Source organism: Mucor mucedo (genome assembly GCF_025094135.1).
Source record: "Mucor mucedo strain NRRL 3635 chromosome Unknown EV154scaffold_32, whole genome shotgun sequence".
In the NCBI taxonomy this organism is placed as follows: domain Eukaryota; kingdom Fungi; phylum Mucoromycota; class Mucoromycetes; order Mucorales; family Mucoraceae; genus Mucor; species Mucor mucedo.
In genome coordinates this window covers 1-18,026 of record NW_026252316.1, presented here as the reverse complement: position 1 = coordinate 18,026, position 18,026 = coordinate 1, and the positions used below count along the sequence as shown (strand labels likewise).

Genomic DNA, 18,026 nt, shown 5'->3' with positions numbered 1-18,026 from the left:
AAAGAAAAACTCTCCGAGATGAAAGAGTTAAAATCCGTTTGTTGTAACGGGATTCGAATTATCTATTTGTTAGCTTAAACTATATCTTTGACTGTAATCTACTCTCCAACTAACAAACGTAGAAATGTAAGAGGACTAACACCTTTTGCCAAAATGATGTCGCAAAAAAAAAAAAAAATCTGATTAGAAGGCTCGTTTTCTTTTCATATTGCGTTCACAGATTGACATTGGTTTTCTTGATACATGATGTGCAAAGTATACTTTAAATCAGTTTTGGAAATTTAAAACAAACATGATTTGTATCGCAAACTCACTCACTCCTGTGTTTTTTTACCGAATAACAATATCATCTTCTTCTATATCACTGTCCTATTCAACAAATATTTTGATTTCTCGGAAAACAATGGGCATAGTCTTATAGTCAGATATGTCAGGGCCATTGTTACATTGGGAAAGAGTGAAGATGTTGTAGGGTTACAAAGTATGGTTATCGGTTATCATGGATGCAGCTCTTGATCGGTTATACGCACTTCGGTAATAAAAATTAGTTTGTATTTGGCGAGTTTGATATAGGAAATCATAAGTGTTTATGGTGTGTTTATGAGGTTCAGCCATAAGTTTTTTTTTTTTTTTTTTTGCTTTATTCCAAAACTCTTTGTGTATATAAATTTTTATATCTCTTGACTGTTCGTTGCTGGAGATAGTAAAATGATGTGTGGATGGACCAACTTCTGGTTCATAAGGACTATCAATGCGGATACTAGATGTTACCAGTGAGTTCAATCTTTTTGTACCAAATATAAGTTTTGAGCCATGATTGTCGATAATCGTTGTCACCCAAATATTTCGGTGAGGAAGGTGATGATTGTTTTGATTTAACAGTAAAATCTTCCCTGTGCACATCTACAGACCACGTCCTTTCACCTCCGAGCATTGGATCACCACCGTACTTGCATGTTTTTTTTACTTGGGCAAGATTAAGTCTCAGATATAGAGGATAACGTAGCAATTGTGAAAAGAAAGAAGGTGGTGCATTCATCTTTCATCCCAGCAATTACATTATATCATATACTCACATAGACTTCGTGACATATTACCAAAATAGCTTTGCTATTATTGATCACCGCGAGAAGAGCCGAGCAAGAAAACAACTCCGCGCAGAAAATATTCGACACTTCCGTTTTGAGCCAAAAAAAATAAGTACCTACTTTTTCTTCGTTCAACGATTCTTTCATATTTTATTACTCAATTTACCATACCACTTACTGACATTACTAACAAAGCCTCTGGAAAGACCAAAGAACTTTCAGATTTCGATCGTGGAGTCATTTGCGGCTTGGCAAAGCATGCCAAATGGACAGGTACCCTAATCAGCAAAGAATTGGGCGTTCCTAGAACAACCGTTGTTACGATCATAAAAAAGTATCGAGATAAAAGGATCACGACTGTCCAACCTCGTCCAAAAAGACCAGCAAATTTGACAGCAAGAGCTGAGCATCACCTGACGCTTTTAGTTCGAAGGAGCCCCTTTGAACCTTTAAGTGTTCATATGCAAAATCTTGCGAAGGCTACCGATCCCATCAGCCTGACGATATTGAGGAATGCACATCGCAAAATTGACTTTTATTCTTGCAGATCTTCTAAAAAACCGTTTTTGAGTCTTAGACATAAAAAACGCGAAGAGAATGGGTCGATGACAAGATGAATTGGACATCAGATGACTGGAAGAAGGTAATCTGGTCCGATGAGTCGTGGTTTGCATTCAGGCATAACGACGGTGGTGTGAGAGTTATTAGAAAGAAGGGTGAAAGGTAAATAGATAGATTTGTTCTACCAACATTTAAATTTAGTAAGGGATCAGTAATGGTATGGGGATGTTTTGGGCAGGTGGTTTGGGCCCTTTGGTGTCACTTAAAGGGTCTATCGATCAAGAAAAATATGTCAATTGTTTAAGTCAAAACTTTTTCCCTTGGCTTGAACAATTGACAGAGAAATATGGTCATGACTTTATTTTCCAAGAAGACGGTCCCCCATGCCATACAGGAGGATATACGAGGTGGTGGAAAGAGAAGGCTGTGATTGCAGGCTTTGAGCGATGGCCAGCTCAAAGTCCCGATTTGAACCCAATTGAGAACCTTTGACGCCTCCTGGGACAAAGGATTGCTAAAAGAAGAGCCCTTCAAAATATTAATGAATTGGAGGTTGCACTTCATCAGGAATGGAAGTTGTTGGGGGATGAAGTGTGTCATAAGCTTGTAGAAAGTATGCCCGATAGATGTCGGGCAGTAAAAAAAGCTCGTGGCTCAAATACCACTTATTAACGTAATTAAAAAAGATTCTTTTTCAAAATATACATATATATTGCAATTTTTGTTAAGTTTGGTAGAGTTTGAGATACCTTTTATTGATAAGTGGTGTATCACAAGACTATCTCACCATAATAACAATTACTCTAATGTAAATACGGAACATATAAGAATCACCGAGACAACAAATACGAATCACCGACTTAAAAAACATGAACATATAATATATATACAAGAGCAAATTAAGCATTTAATAAAGGATTATCTTATATTTGATTGAAATTATTGTCTCTTAGACATCGGATATTACAATAAGTTTTTGGTTTTAAAAAAATGCATGATTAAAGGAGCTTAAATTTTTGTGAAAAGTGTCGAATGTTTTCTGCGCAGAGTTTGTATTTAATATGCTTCCTCGTACTCCAATCCGTATTTAATAGGGTGCACATCTTCTCATCAAGTTCCTGAGGAAATAAATTCACCAAAATGAACGGAATAAAACCCGAGTCTTACTTACTTTGCTTTTCGAAAGTGTCTTGGATACGTATTTCTTCCTAAAAACGCGATATATAACAAAACCATGTAAAGAAAATATAAGCAAGAGTGTGTAAGACTTGATACTTACGTTTTTTTGTTATAAAACTTTGATATGCTGCTGGGATAAGAAAGTCCTATTTTATCCAAAAGGCAAGGGAATCGGTAAAATGAAATTGAAAAAAAAAAGCAGTTCGAGGCAATACCTTCAATACTTAAATAATGTCGTCTCAAGCTTTTTAATTCTGTAAACTGTAACAGGCACACATGGCATTCATATTGTAAACTGAAATATTCGATAATTTCACTCATTTTTTTAAAACTGAAAAAAATACTTAAAGACGCGGCAGTCGCGTATTAAAGAATTTTTTTTTTTTTTACATCACGCATTGTAAGATCCTATCACCGTAGCAGTTGAAGGTACGTTCAATTTAGATTCAAATTTACAAATGCTGACTCTGGGCTTTCAGAAATTTGCGAAAAGGTTATAGTAGAAAGAAAAAATGATATGTTGCAATGTCCTTTTTGCAATAAAGAACACTTGACTTGAGAAGGTATAAAATCTCATACATATGCAAAAATCAAAATGTAAAGCAGCTCTTTTCAATGAAAGAACCAAGACAACAAAAAAACGAAACTATGATACTGCCGTTTTGAATGCTTGTGGTGCTTTACTGTTTGGGAAATGTCTAGAACTCCGTATTTTCTTCAAACGTATTTTTTAGAATCACGTGATGGTCTACACATAAGTCTTTACGTCGATGGACATGCCCTATCGTCTAAACTTTATAGGATGATTGATTTCTGTTTTCCATAAAATCTGCTTCCCTATCATTACAAGCTACTAATGGAACGCAGATAGACAATTACCAAGTTCTGACTTGCTTGGGAGGTTTTTGCAAGTGTTGCTATTTTAAGTAAAGGCCCAAACATTATAGATGATGAAACAAATAGTTAAATCATTCTGACATAAGCTCTTGTTTATCAGCCTACAAATAAATCTGGTTCACACACTTTATGCTTCTACTTTTCTTTTCCCTTAACATATTTCTTCTATCTTATGGAAGTAGCCGATAACGTAAAAAGGTTTGTTTATTAATGACTCTTGTTTCTTTGAAAAGACACTAAATCGAAAAAGATATATTGTGGCTGCGGCTAGTCTTTGCCATAGGACGGCGACCTCCTAAGCAGGGTTCTTGAGTTTTCGAACTCACAGCCTGTGAATAACAGGAGTTGCACTGTAAATAGGTTTGATCATACTGGCCTACTGGCCTTAGCTAGAACTCATGTAAGTGGTATATAAAAAAAAAAGTTTGAAAAAAATTACGGAGGTCTAGACATTTCTATTGTTTGAGAAGTCTCATCAAGAGATGGTTTTAAAAGTGGTTTCTTCAGTAAACTTGAAGCCCGTTAGCATGGCCAATGGTAATGGTTAAGAATTTAATGTGCTTGCGCACGAAAGTCAATTCCAACAAAAACAAAAAAACGATATCCAAAGCACTTCTGTTGTTTCAAAGAAACAATTGATAGACAACGAAACCGTGGAAATAAAAGTGGGACTTGATGATGTGCCAGCGAAAGGTGTTTATCGTACTCTATTTAATCCAAATGAATTTCCTCTTTGACAATTAGAACAATGTCCGATTTGTAAAAGCTTGTGTGAGTTGTTGTTCACATTTCTCAACGATTGAAGAGTTGGGAAGGCACATGCAAACAAATCATGGTGTGAATATAAGACATATTTTGGTTGAAATTCATAATGCTTATTTTTTTTTTTATTATTATCTAGAGCCAAAAACTCATCCTGAATTAGAAAGAAGCTTTTTGGGATTGAATAATGTCAACAAATGGGTCCTATCCACCGGAAAAGTTGTCGAAGATACATTGTATAATTTCAGTAAGAATTCACTGGTTGATCATCCATCGAGTTCTTTTATTCTAGACGTGGAAGATCAAACCTATTTGAAGCACGGAATTTTCACCGAGTCGGAGATGGAGGAGATCAAAAACGAGAACGCTGTATCTATCACTGTACCCATTCCCATCGAATTACGCGATTACTTGAATTCGTTCAATTGTAATACGACTAAACAGATCAGACAAAGTCTTGCCAAACGACAGCATTGGGAAGTGGATTACGATATAAACATCCATCATGATTTTGACTGGGTAAAACATGCTATCTATACTCTAGTGAGGGAGTATGAGAGCAAATCTCTAAGCTCTTCCAAGAAAGAATTATGGTATAACATTCATATTTGGTCGTTTATTGATAGACTGTTTGATGATATACCCGCACTGGAAGTTGTCAGGTAGCTTATAAAGACAATTTGCAGAAAATGTGAATTTTTAAACCTCAACTTAACTTCCATCATAGAAGCGAAGCAATGAGTGCAGCAAGCACGAAAAGAAAGAACGCTGCCAGGGTCATTGGTTCACTAAAACCATTAGAAAGGAGAATGATCGGGTACAAGTGCGATTTCCTTGTGAGAGACACCACTTCGGAGCATGAAGAGAGCTTGGAGTATGGGGCAGGCGAGGTTGGAATTAAATATGAGCAAAAGGGTACGAAGTTGATGACCGAAGGATCTGTTAAATTACCCAAGGTTTTGAAAGACATGTTGGACCAGCTTATTATAAAGAACAAGGACTACAAGAATATACAGTCATTCGGTGTCGTTCATTCCGGACTTACCATGCAATTGATTACTGCTGACAGGCCATATCAGTATATAACGCGCATTACCAGGGGAAAAGAACTCAAAATCCCTTCCGATGTTGCAAAATTTGGCGATAGTGTCCTTCCTGTTCTTGTTCAAGTTTGGCAATTGAAACAGCATATTTTAAATGTTCAAAATAAGATCATGTCGCCATCAAACACTAAACATAATGATAGTCATTGGCTCGATGACTGCTTGACAAAAGGGGATAATTACATCATTCCCCAGACATCCAACTCAACAGAATATACCACATAATTTATTATTTACGAACAATTCCATGAGTGCAAGTATCGTGTAGTTGAATTGCCTCAACAAGGGACTACTAATGGGTATGGCAAAAATACGCCTGCGCTTAAGAAACCTGATGAAGGTATTGTTGTCGAAGGTTGTACAGATGACTCTCATTCAATCTATCGTTCACTCAATCTACTCCATCCATCTGTAATAAATCTGTAGCTCGATTGAAAAAATAAATAAAATAAAATCAAGTGCATTAGTACGTTATACATTTATTGGCCCATAGATACTGGATGTTAATATAATAATTTGGATCTCATTACTTACTAACAGACATGTATTACAGACTCTTTTGATTTAATAGATACCCATTACAACTGTGTTTGTTATGTGATTTATACCACTCACCCACTTACCCACTATGTGCTTCACTCTGTGGGTCGCTCTGTGGGTCGCTCATTATATGGCTCACTTTGTGGCTCACTTTGTGGGTCACTCATTGTATGGCTCACTCTATGGCTCACTCTGTGGGTCACTGACTGTATGGCTCACTTTATGGCTCACTCTGTGGGTCACTCAGTGTATGGCTCACTTTATGACTCACTCAGTGTATGGCTCACTTTATAGCGGACTCACTGTATGGATCACTTTTTAGCTCAATCCGTGGGTCACTCACCTTATTGCTCACTTTATTGCTCAGTCACTCTGTGGTTCACATTATGGCTCATTTTATGGCTCGCTTTGTTAATTAATAAAGGAGAATCTTATAAACAGTCTCAAAATACTCCTATATTCTTTTTATAATTTAACCTTACCTTAAAACACAACAACAAATGCGGACGATGCAGACAAGAAGGCTGTACAGGAAGACACGTTAAACAACCAAAAACTGGGAAGAAAGATTTTGTACAGCCTTTGCTTTGTTTAAATTAATAAATGTAGCTGATAATGTATGCTGGAATTGCTACCCGTCATTATTGGCTACAAATCCATATCACTAATATCTAAGTACAATAAATCATAATATTTCTCTTAAACCACTGCAACAAATCTCGTAAAAAGCAAATGGAACTTTACACGTAAAAAATTAAGTGCCCAAGGGCACCCAAATTTTTATGAATTAACTGATATTTTTATGAATTGGCTCAACTATGGTCACACGGTCAACTTTTATTTAGACATATGTGTAGACTTTGCTTTATTTTCTTGGAACTGAATAAATCGTCAAAAAGGGAACAATTGTTTTATTTATTTTCATCGGAGCATGTTTGATTCTCTACACTCTCACTGTTCGAATCTGTAACCCGATCGTTTACTATCTCCTTATAGAACATGGTATATGATACAGTCGGAAGCAAGTTACTTTCGGTGAGATTGTCAGAATTATTATCAGTGGTATCAATGTTAGCGAGAGATAATTCCATCGAATGCTTAAAATAAAAGTAAATCAAACAAAAGATAAATCACCACAGCATCCCATGAGTAACTTATTAAATACTTACCTTCAAAGTCAGCAGCGATCGAAGTGCATGCGGCAAGACGTCATTGACTTTGTTGAACCGAGGTAGCTCTCCCCAAGTAATTTTTTCATAAGGATAATAGCCATCGATGTAACGAACAATGTAAACCTCAAAAGTGAAACCTATAAGACAGAATTTAAATTAAGAAAACTTATTCCGTGAAACAATTATTTACTACATACCACGAATTAAAATACCAAAAGTCACTAACGTGTTATGGGCGTTTGTCATTCTCATTCTTTTGTGTAGTTGTCGTTTAGCAGTTTCGAGGACTCTTACTCTTGTTGCATCGACTATACATTTTGTTACAGTAGGGGCCTTGACTTCTCCGTTTCCTATTTCATATTCTTGACCGTTTGATAATTTGGTGCTGAAGATTATATCTGGTCGAAATGATACACTACTTGGTGATTTGGCACTTGCTGTTAAGGAGGTTTTATCCCTACATATTTCATTAGTAAGGAATAAAGTTGCTCTGCAAATAAACTCACCATGTCAAGCGAACGGTACTATGTGACGACCATAATGATGAAAACAAACAACTAATGGAATCAATGAGTAGTGAAAGTTCACTATCTTCTCTGTACTTCGATGTTGAATGTTTTAGGTATACGTCGGTTATAATATGGTTGATCGATAATTCTTCCATTGTGGTATAGTTGTTGTCAAGTCTCAGCAATTCCCTACTCTGCATTGCATACGCAAGTATGTCGATATTCCGCAAGGTCAAAGGAGAAAAGATGGCTTGTTCCGCTACATATCCAACCGATATAGGCTGTGGTTCGTAATCATTACTGTTGAACAAACCTGATAATGTTAACCTTATATCCAAGTTTGTGTTTTTGATATTGCCTGTTTTTATCTTGCTGTGGGCTTCGTCGTAGATAGCTTTGATGGTATAATTTGATGTATTCATTTCCACCTTATCAGTGGTGATGATACCTAGCTCACATAATGATAAATACCAAAAGAACTTTTTTGTAAAATTCATACTGGGCAATGATGTCTCTGTGTCGGTTTCCGGTATATAGCTACTGCCATCTGATAACCATAAACTTGATTCATTATAAGTAACTTCAACAGCCTCACTATCTTCTGTGATATTCCTAACGCGCAACTCCTCCACAAGATCACTATCTTCCGTTTTTGGGTGGTCACTGGTGGCGGGGCTTGTGGTTTTCTCCTCATTGTCATAATAAATCTAAGAAAAGATATGAGTGCTTTACCCTAAATACTTGATCTTTTATTACCCTTCTTCTTTCAGACTTTTGTTCTGATTGACTTGTTTCTAACTGCCGCTTGCGTATTTGGGAAGCAACCAAATCCGTCTCAGTGTCGAAAGCTTCATACGTCGCTTTAATTCTTTTTTGTCTGATTTTTTGTTCCTCAAATAAGGCGGTAGCCTTAATTCCTTCGTCAATCAGCTCTACCCAATCGATTTGATCGAAATCGAGTAAAAACTCGTTTTCCTTCAACGACTGTCTGGCAATTCTACCGAATCGGCCTCCCCATGTTGATTTAAGTTGTTCGATACCCAGACCTTTTGTTGCTAGTTCGTCGACAATCAATTTCCTATTCAGGCGCACGAATCTTGAAAAAGAAACTGGTGAACCTAATCGCTGCGCGAAAAGTATAAATTTTCGAATCCCTAACCAAATTATTATGGAAATTAGAAATAAAATAATACAATATTCTAAAACAATACCTTCTTCGTAAATATTCATTGGCATTGTAATACTGGCAAAATGACTACGAGTAAAAGAGTTGGAAAATGTTTTTTTTTGTATGAGAGTTGAAAAATGTTGATAAACCGATTCAAAAATACCAAAAAGTGTGACGTAGATGATGTTTCATATTTTTAGAGATCGGAAAGCGGCTGAAACAAGTCCCCTTCCTAGAAATTTCCTTTTTAATAATCACTTGTAGTATCTCAAACTTTATACTGCTGCACAGCAACTTTTATTTATTAGGCCTTCACACCAAGACCGTCCAGACGGTTTTTAGGCGTCCGGACGGTTTTTGTTCCAAAAAGATTTTAGCAATTTATATCCATTTGTACAACAAATAAGAATATTCAGCTGACGTATTTCTAAAATGCCAACACGCTTAACTGTCTGCTTTTTACTGTTTTGTGAATTCAGATTTTCTTTTTGAGAATCGGGTCGAAGTGCAGGACATGGAAGGGAGTCGGTCCTGCACTTTTGGGTCGAACGATTTATTTCTAAATTGAGACTCTATAATCGGAAATCAAAATCGTCCGGACGGACGGTCTTGGTGTGAAGGCCTATTATTTTTTAACACTTTTCTTTATTACTATTTATGTCTATCTACGGTTACTTCTGATAGCTTTATGACCTTCAGTATATATATCACACCTTTTTCTTAATAACAATTATCTTTAGTTAGTTCATGACTTTTATTTTTCTGATAAAACACTTTTCAAACTCAATCACCTAATTGCCCGTGTAACAAGAGCGTGTATTTGAAAAATGTGGGGTAAGGGCGGTTTACAGTTAACGCAGTGTTAAAGGGCGGTTTTGTAAAACCAAAGAGCGGTGCAATTTATACGCATTTGAATTTTATAAAATGGCCGCCCTTTGGTTTTAAAAAACCGCCCTTTAGCACTGCGTAAACTGTAAAGGAAAAGAGTTACAAATTTAGGAAAAAAAATTTACAAATAGGCAGTATAAACAAGAGTTGGACTTTGTTTGTCTTCTATAGTAGTTTTTTAAAGAATCACAGCTTACCAATTAATTTGCGCTTTTCTTAGGGACAGCCAAAGTGCATGTAAACACAACGTAAGATCAGTGGTATGACTGTCCTTTAGACCAGGAAACAAGAACATATAATCAAAAACAGTGTGATAATTACGAAAAAATGTATATTAAACGATTTATATTTGTCTTGACAATTTTATCTTCACTCTTTCGCCTTTAAGCTCGTTTGATCTTGATCTTACGCAGACATATAAAGATAACGTCCAAACGAGAAGATGAAAGTAAGCTATAACACACATATACTGATTTACACTATGTCGGTTGTGATAAATTTATATCTAGTTCAAGTTGTCAAGTTATATTGACCTCTTGGTGTCTATCAAAGTATAGTTATCCAACATTATGACTACGCGCACCCTGATTGTCCCTAAGAAAATTAGTCTGTCCCCAAGAGGCCGTATCAAGAATCGTGTATGGTTTCAAAAACCATCACGAGACCAATGAATATACTTTTCAAGATGAACCATGATTTAAATATAAAGCAGAACAGTGAAATAAACATCAAGTCATTAAAACAGACTCTTAAAAATGGACATGGGTTAAATATTAACGCAAATAATAAAATAAAACCACTATTTATTAAAATATGTTTGATAAGCTAAAGATATATATTGGAAAGCTGTAAGGACCTGGTACACCAATTGCTGTAAGTAATTCTTGAATATTTATTTTTATCTCTTTCTCCCTCAAAAGAGGGAGTGAAAAATATAATGTTCAAGTTTTAAGTTAGTAAGCTATTTATAATAAATCCTCATCTGGCACGGGTCTTAATCTGAAAAATGGGCAGAAGAGACTCCCCACTAAACACAAAAAGACCACAACTCTCGCGTGTCTCGTTGAAGCTCCTTACCCAACGTGGGTCGGTTGGCATTCCCCGTGTGGATCATAACAGAGCGTGCTATACCTGATTTTAGTCTTTTATTTGCCCATACAAAGAAGGAGAGAAGAGACTCCAAACAATAATAAGCAAGTAAAAAGATTCAAAACAGAAGATGAGAAAGGACATGGGTTTTAGTAAAGACATACCTGTTGTATAATTTAAAGAAAAAAACAAAATTATTGAAAAAATAAAATTATTAGATAAATATTCGCCAATTTCAAAGCCACAAAATTGAACTCGTCATCTTGGCTTGTCAGGTGGCATTGACTGATATGCGTAACTTAGGTATCGCAGCCAGTAACAAAGCACAGAAGAGCCTCTCTACCAATTAAACCACACTATCCTCATATCAAAATATAATTATGCAAATACGGGTGTAATCTCAGCTTCGAAAGTTAGGAGATGAGCGTGGAGATACTAAAACGAAACTCCAACAGGCGTGCGTTAACGGTTTTGTAACTCCTTTGGGGAAGTTGAGAGATATAGCAATGAGGTGCAATAATTTGCTGTTACAATTCAGTATGAATTTTTTTGTGAGAAGACAAAATAAATGCATGCTTTTGAGACTCTAAGTAGTTAAGAAATGTTTTTTGTCTTTTAAGAAAAGTTGATATCTGCATTTTTTGACATTTTTATAGTATTCTCATTATCGTTATGTAATCACATTTTAGGGCAAAATTATGATGTGCTTTTGAATAGAGAGATTCCAGCACATAGCAGTATATGGTTGGAGATCACACAGACATACAGTCCACACTGTCAAACAAAGTGTGACTTGATTTTTATTCTACAAAACTAGTTTTTTTTTTTTTATATATCTTTGCATCTAAACAATAATAAAACATGGTCAAGTTGTGTGTACTTTGTGCCAAGAAACGAGCAGTATTGAAAAGACCCAAGACGGGTCAACAAATTTGTCAAGAATGTTTCTTCTATGTCTTTGAAACCGAGATTCATCATACGATTCAAGATACCAGCCTTTTTCAACGAGGAGAACGAGTAGCTATCGGTGCCAGTGGTGGCAAAGGTAAAAAAAAACAAAAGTCTGACTCTGGGTAACCCCCTCCCCTTTTTTTTCCCTGACATCGTTAACAAATGAACTGTAGATTCAACTGTACTCGCACACATTATGAAGACCTTGAATGATCGTTACGATTACGGTCTTGATCTTTATTTACTGTCAGTGGATGAAGGCATTACAGGATACCGTGATGATTCTTTAGAGACGGTTAAGCGTAACCAACAACAATACGACCTCCCCTTAAAGATTGTATCGTATCATGATTTGTATGGCTGGAGCATGGATGAAATTGTTGCTGAAGTCGGTAGAAAAAATAATTGTACCTATTGTGGTGTGTTTAGACGTCAGGCCTTGGATCGTGGAGCTGTCATGTTGGGTGTAAACCATATCGTAACTGGTCACAATGCAGATGATATTGCCGAAACAATTTTGATGAACAGTAAGTATAAGTGTGAAAGAGATAGAGAAGGGTAGAATAGTTTTTTAATAAGGAATTTTTTTTTAAATAGTTTTCCGTGGTGATATTGCGAGATTAGGTAGATGTACAGAGATCGTGACTCAAGGTGAAAGTAACATTCGACGATCCAAGCCATTCAAGTACACCTATGAAAAGGAGATTGTCATGTACGCCTATTTCAAAAAGCTTGATTATTTCTCAACTGAGTGTATTTATTCACCTAATGCCTATCGAGGTCATGCACGTACATTTTTAAAGGATTTAGAAGCGATTAGACCTAGTGCGATTGTCGATATCATTCATTCGGGAGAGGCTTTTGAGATTAAGACAGGAACCAAGATGCCAACACAAAAGACCTGTGAGCGTTGTGGATACATGTCGTCGAATCTTTTATGTAAAGCATGTTGTTTATTGGAAGGCCTTCAACGTGGCTTACCGCAAATGGGTATCGGAAAGGCTTCTAAAGCTGTAAGTAGCATTTATATTTTGGAAAAGAGATATATATATATATATATTAATGCTTTGAAATAGCAACGTGAGGAAATTGCCAAGGCACCACCCGTTGCAGAAAATGTGCGAAAGGTACAACACTTTTCTGAAATTCAAAGAGACGAGGATCAACCTCAGCTGGTGCAACCTAAGGATCCCAAGGATGTTTATACTCCCCCGCCTCGTGTGCCTGGAGGTATTTTACACGATGCTAATTTGGATAAAAGAGATGTCACTTGGTAGTTTAGATGGATATACAATAAAATGCTTTTTTTTTGGGTCAGCATTAGCTCATCGATGAATACACTGGCCATATTTTTTTCTTTTGAAAAATGTACCAAGTGTTAGAGGACGAAGTATTAAAAAAGTATACTATATTGTTTAGTTTATAGTATGACATTGCTTTAAAAGGGGACGAGCAGTATAAAATAACTTTTTATTTTGGACCTACTATTTTGAAGAAAAAAAAAACTACAAATTAAGACTAGACCTTTCATTCACAAAGAGAATAAACATAAGTTTATAATTCGTAATACTAAGGTAACTAGTACCAACAATGATCATACTATGTTGCTATACACGTTCATGACAACCCCAACCGATAACAGAAGTATGTTTTACTTTGAACAGAAAAGATTGATACATATCACTGACTTTGTAACTTCAATTACGTAGTCTGGTGCGCAATTAATTAGATAGAATTATATCTGACAATGCAAAATATACCAATATCGTCTTTAAATTCAAAAAATAATAATATACATGATTTACAATCTCTCAATATGACAATGACCGCTAGGTTTAATAAAGATAAACTATTTTATCGCCACAAATTTCGTGGATCGTTTAAATAGTAGACAGTGATTGGTGGGAAGGGGAGGGGTGACAACGGGAAAATATCGTTTTGATTGTAACTTTTTTATTAAAAAGCAGCTTTATGCCAATAAACATGTAATTACTGTACTGTTTGTAGACCTGATTATCCCAAGTGAATGAGCCACACAAACAAAAACTATTAATTTGGACAACAAGTATTTATATAAATCGGTCATTTTTGGGACCTATATCACCAGCAATTCGACGTGACAAACGGTTTCATAAATAAGTAGCCTACTATCTAATACGTAATGATAGCAAATGATCTTTTTTTAATATCACTTGATAGATCCTGCTATAAAAAAAGGGGGCACATATTAAAAAAAAAAAAAACGAATTCAATGGAAATTATTCATGACGCTATGAGAAACACGGTGATTTATTAAAAAAACTTACTTGTACACAATCATCACGTATGGATCTTTTTCGAAATCTACTCATAAAATTTGTCGACCGCTATGTCCGGTATTTAGCATTGATGAGATTGATTACCACAAGGGGCAAGATTCCCCTTTATTTTAAAACTTGGGCTTATACTATTCCTTCCTAAAATAAACAACGATTTTAGTGTATCAACTTTTGGTGGTATATTAGAAAAGTTATTTAACAAGGGGGTGTTATTAAGAGAAGAAGAGAGGGGGGTTATAAATTAAAAGAAGGGTTTCTGTATAATGTCAATATCCTACATTTCATTTGTTCAAAAAATAAATACAAATATCCAACATTTATTTTATCATCAGGTTAGTATGCATTACTGGTGCATTTTCGTTTTATTTTTATTTTATTTTCTCATCAAGTGATAATGAGTGGTATATTTTTCTTTTTGTTATTAGTCATTAGTTGTCTTTGTTGTAATAATAGGTGTTCTCACACTGAATTTTATGCAGATAGAATATCCCAGGGTGGTACAACAACAATTGACTTGATCTGTACGAACTTTATCCCATCCAGATTGTATCACATTATATTAGGAAGTATTTACCCATCTTGATCCTAAGCTCCGCTCACTCACCTAGCGTTTGATCTTTCTAACATTATACCACTGTATAATATTCAAGACATGGCTGAACCCAGCCTTCATTCTTTACATGAATAGTTGACAAGGGAAACGTATGCCATAATAATCAAATATGTTCCGAAAAGCGAAAGATGCTATTTCTAGTAACTATGACACCCCCCACATGTACATCTTTTTAAAGAAAAAAAAAACAAAACAGAAAAAAAAAAAAAAATAGATCCCTGACGTGGGAAATACGGGGTAAAAAACATAAAAAAGTCCCGGAGGAAACGGACTTGATCAGTAACTTTTTCAGGGAAAGGAAGAAAAAAAAATATGTATAAATACTTGATATGCATCTCACATTTTATACCAGTGCAGCTTTATTCTTTTTTTGTCTCTATTGTGCATTACATCATAATGGAAAAGAAGACATCGGAAAAAAATCCTTCCATTGAACAATTTGAAGATATTCAAGCAACAGATAAACATGATCTGGAAGATTTGACTTTACAAAAGAAATTAACCCAAACACTTGTCAAGTAAGCTTTTGATTTTACGCCACTCTTTTCTGCCCCTTTTATATGTAAACTAAACATTTTTTTTTTCTTCGTTATAATAGAAAATTAGACAGAAGATTGTTACCTCTTCTTTGTATTTTATACCTCTTGAGTTACATTGATCGATCCAATATTGGTAATGCTAAATTAGGCGGTCTCATGGAAGACCTCAACTTGACTAGCCAACAGTATCAATGGGCTCTTTCCATCTTTTACTTTTCCTATGTCATTTTTGATTTACCCTCCAATATTATTATGAGACGCTGGCGTCCTTCCTACTGGCTTGCTATCTTGATGTTGTAAAGTAACTTCTTAAAATGATCTTGAACAAAAAAAAAAAAAAAAAAAAAAAAAGAGACTAAACATTTACTCTTAAAAAAAGTTTATGGGGTGTTGTAGCTACTGCTATGGCCGCTAGCAAGAATTTTGCTGGAATCGCTGTCTCTCGTTTCTTTTTAGGTGTATTTGAAGCCGGTTTTTTCCCAGGAGTCATCTACTTCTTATCAGTATGGTATACACGACAGGAGTATGGTCGTCGTATCAGTTTCTTTTGGTCGTTTAGTTCATTGGCCGGTAGTCTAGGCGGTATCATTGCATATGGCATCAGTCAGATTAGTAATGATACGTTACAAACATGGCAATGGTATTTATTTAAAAGTTATTTTATTTTATACATTATGTCTTACAGATTCTCTTTTTCCTCAGGCTTTTTATCATTGAAGGTGCTCCCTCTGTAATTTTAGCAGCTTTTTCGGCTTGGTATTTACCTAATAAACCGGAAACTGCTAAATTCCTCACAAACGAAGAACGTGAATTCGCAGTAAAAAGATTAGAAAATGGTATGTCAACTGCAAATCTTTAAAAACATTTCACACCTAAAACATTGTTATTAGATGCTGGTGCATCTAATGATCATTCCTGGTCTTGGGCACAAGTCACATCCGTATTCACCGATTGGAAAACCTATATTTACATGTTAATCTATATCACGGGTACAAGCGCACTTCAAGGTGTTACTTTGTTTTTACCTTCCATTATTGCCGGAATGGGCACCTGGTCTAAACCTGCCGCTCAAGCACTGACAACGCCTCCTTATTTCCTTGCCTTTCTTGTCACTGTCGCCATCGGTTGGAGTTCTGATAAATACTTTGAGCGTGCTTACCACATGGTAGCTATCAATACTGTAGGACTCGTCGGTTTTTTACTCCTCATGTTTTTACCCAGTACGAATGTAGCTGGTAATTACGTCTCGGCTTGTCTAGTCACAATTTCAGTGTACGCCAACGTTGCTGTCAAAGTGGCCTGGTTCAATAACAATTATGGCGGTCTTACACGTCGTGCTGTCGCTTCTGCCGCAATTGTGTCTGTAGGTACCATTGGTGGTGCTATTGGAGGGCAAATCTATTATGATCCACCCCATTACTTTGCAGGTAATGCAATTGCCTTTTCTTGTTTAGCAGCGCAAACACTTTTGGTGATCCTGATGCGATTATTATTGGCTCGTGAGAATAAGAGAAGAACTAGGTTAACGGAAGAACAACGTGAATTGGAAATTCATAAATATGGTGGAACCGAACTTGTAGGAGATCGTCATTATTCTTATGTCTATGTCTTGTAAAAATTTACGGCAATTATCTTGTAACATAATAAATGTATAAAACTATTTTCTTATAAAAAAAACACGTCATGTCTGATATATAATACAGAGGGAGAGAGTATGGGAATGGATTTTATTCAAACTTTTTGTGATTTAGATATCTCCAAGATCCAATTCATCGTATTTGGGACCTGGTGCATCCGTACGCAAAGATTGCTCCTTACGGTTTTGCAAGTGTAACAAAGTAGCACGGAAATGACGACGCACATAATCCGACACAGGTCCATCGTGTTCCACCAAGGAAGAGGAATTGGGCGTAGGAGGATGTTGGTCTGGGTTGTCCATATTACCAAGATTGGTATTAATCAAATCAATCAAACCATTCAAGTACTTGACAGTTACTGCTTCGTTTCCTTTTTCAAAGTAATAAATATATCGGTTCAAAATCTCGACAAATAATTCCACATTGGTGACAGGATCCATACAGCTATCTGCAATCTTGAGTGCCTTTTGAAGACATTCCAATGCTCTCTTACCGTCACGGAACAAGGACTTTTCGTTCTCAGGAAGGTCGGATTCGATCAATGCACGGTCGGTAGCCCACCATAAATGAGACGAGAGGTAAACACCACGACATTGATCAGGTTTCTTCAACAATTTGGAACTATGAAGTGCTGCCTTGGTGATCAACGTATCATAATTATCGATGGAGAACACACGTGTTTGTTGCAATGCACCAATAATACATGTAATGGCTTGATATTGTGCACGGGATTCGGAAATCGATTCTTCATAGATGGTGAAAGCCTCGACAAAGAACTCGTAAGCAATCTCTTCAAATCCACATTCATCGGCACTTTGACCTGCCAATAAGAACAAATGAAGACAGTTTTCGGCTACCTCGCACTTGTGATATAAAGTAGAAATTACTTGATGAATGAATCTGAAAAGTGCTGATGTCTTCTTTTCCCAAATCTCATCTTGTTCTTCTTGCATCTTGTATCTTCTAGCAAGCTTGACAGCAGACACGATCAATGGAGGGAATGTATATCGAA

The 18,026-nt window shown here is 36.0% G+C and overlaps 7 protein-coding genes across 7 annotated transcripts; 3 read left to right on the top strand and 4 right to left on the bottom strand.

Moving 5' to 3' along the window:
• Positions 1-480: 480 nt before the first annotated feature.
• Positions 481-852, bottom strand: EV154DRAFT_395939 (uncharacterized protein; the record flags this gene model as incomplete). The annotated part of the gene is made up of 1 exon (XM_051595182.1): positions 481-852. A coding segment is annotated over one exon (372 nt), but the record flags the coding sequence as incomplete, so codon positions are not given.
• Positions 853-2,593: 1,741 nt separating this feature from the next.
• EV154DRAFT_504175 (uncharacterized protein) lies at positions 2,594-3,511 on the bottom strand. The gene is made up of 5 exons (XM_051601009.1): positions 3,308-3,511; positions 3,044-3,257; positions 2,929-2,974; positions 2,821-2,857; positions 2,594-2,767 (listed from the first exon to the last, which is right to left on the bottom strand). Exons 2-5 carry the CDS (start codon positions 3,147-3,149, stop codon positions 2,648-2,650), a joined length of 309 nt encoding a protein of 102 aa, XP_051458983.1. The 5' UTR covers positions 3,150-3,257; positions 3,308-3,511; the 3' UTR covers positions 2,594-2,647.
• Positions 3,512-4,472: 961 nt separating this feature from the next.
• Positions 4,473-5,815, top strand: EV154DRAFT_418417 (uncharacterized protein; the record flags this gene model as incomplete). The annotated part of the gene is made up of 5 exons (XM_051595837.1): positions 4,473-4,560; positions 4,627-4,688; positions 4,740-4,967; positions 5,040-5,149; positions 5,263-5,815. Coding segments are annotated over 5 exons (1,041 nt in total), but the record flags the coding sequence as incomplete, so codon positions are not given.
• Positions 5,816-7,041: 1,226 nt separating this feature from the next.
• Positions 7,042-8,233, bottom strand: EV154DRAFT_418383 (uncharacterized protein; the record flags this gene model as incomplete). The annotated part of the gene is made up of 4 exons (XM_051595835.1): positions 7,042-7,227; positions 7,300-7,439; positions 7,503-7,759; positions 7,809-8,233. The coding sequence occupies 4 exons, from the start codon at positions 8,231-8,233 to the stop codon at positions 7,042-7,044; spliced, it is 1,008 nt and encodes a 335-aa protein (XP_051458981.1).
• A 3,480-nt stretch (positions 8,234-11,713) lies between these two features.
• EV154DRAFT_441068 (cytoplasmic tRNA 2-thiolation protein 1) lies at positions 11,714-13,291 on the top strand. The gene is made up of 4 exons (XM_051596945.1): positions 11,714-12,001; positions 12,081-12,434; positions 12,505-12,920; positions 12,984-13,291. Exons 1-4 carry the CDS (start codon positions 11,818-11,820, stop codon positions 13,182-13,184), a joined length of 1,155 nt encoding a protein of 384 aa, XP_051458980.1. The 5' UTR covers positions 11,714-11,817; the 3' UTR covers positions 13,185-13,291.
• Positions 13,292-14,979: 1,688 nt separating this feature from the next.
• Positions 14,980-17,050, top strand: EV154DRAFT_184306 (major facilitator superfamily domain-containing protein). Its single transcript, XM_051594256.1, has 5 exons — positions 14,980-15,356; positions 15,437-15,673; positions 15,757-16,017; positions 16,080-16,213; positions 16,268-17,050. Exons 1-5 carry the CDS (start codon positions 15,151-15,153, stop codon positions 16,990-16,992), a joined length of 1,563 nt encoding a protein of 520 aa, XP_051458979.1. The 5' UTR covers positions 14,980-15,150; the 3' UTR covers positions 16,993-17,050.
• A 1-nt stretch (position 17,051) lies between these two features.
• On the bottom strand, positions 17,052-18,026 carry EV154DRAFT_184302 (vacuolar protein sorting-associated protein 35). Its single transcript, XM_051594255.1, has one exon. The coding sequence runs from the start codon at positions 17,965-17,967 to the stop codon at positions 17,125-17,127; it is 843 nt and encodes a 280-aa protein (XP_051458978.1). The 5' UTR covers positions 17,968-18,026; the 3' UTR covers positions 17,052-17,124.

Coding starts and splice junctions, on each gene's coding strand:
- EV154DRAFT_504175 (XM_051601009.1), bottom strand. CDS start 3,149: ATGAGTGAAATTATCGAATATTTCAGTTTACAATATGAATGCCATGTG. Junction 2,858..2,928: donor AAGTTTTATAACAAAAAAAC/GTAAGTATCAAG, acceptor TCGCGTTTTTAG/GAAGAAATACGTATCCAAGA. Junction 2,768..2,820: donor AGACACTTTCGAAAAGCAAA/GTAAGTAAGACT, acceptor TTATTTCCTCAG/GAACTTGATGAGAAGATGTG.
- EV154DRAFT_441068 (XM_051596945.1), top strand. CDS start 11,818: ATGGTCAAGTTGTGTGTACTTTGTGCCAAGAAACGAGCAGTATTGAAA. Junction 12,002..12,080: donor CGGTGCCAGTGGTGGCAAAG/GTAAAAAAAAAC, acceptor AATGAACTGTAG/ATTCAACTGTACTCGCACAC. Junction 12,921..12,983: donor TCGGAAAGGCTTCTAAAGCT/GTAAGTAGCATT, acceptor GCTTTGAAATAG/CAACGTGAGGAAATTGCCAA.
- EV154DRAFT_184306 (XM_051594256.1), top strand. CDS start 15,151: ATGTATAAATACTTGATATGCATCTCACATTTTATACCAGTGCAGCTT. Junction 16,018..16,079: donor ACGTTACAAACATGGCAATG/GTATTTATTTAA, acceptor CTTTTTCCTCAG/GCTTTTTATCATTGAAGGTG. Junction 16,214..16,267: donor AGTAAAAAGATTAGAAAATG/GTATGTCAACTG, acceptor CATTGTTATTAG/ATGCTGGTGCATCTAATGAT.
- EV154DRAFT_184302 (XM_051594255.1), bottom strand. CDS start 17,967: ATGCAAGAAGAACAAGATGAGATTTGGGAAAAGAAGACATCAGCACTT.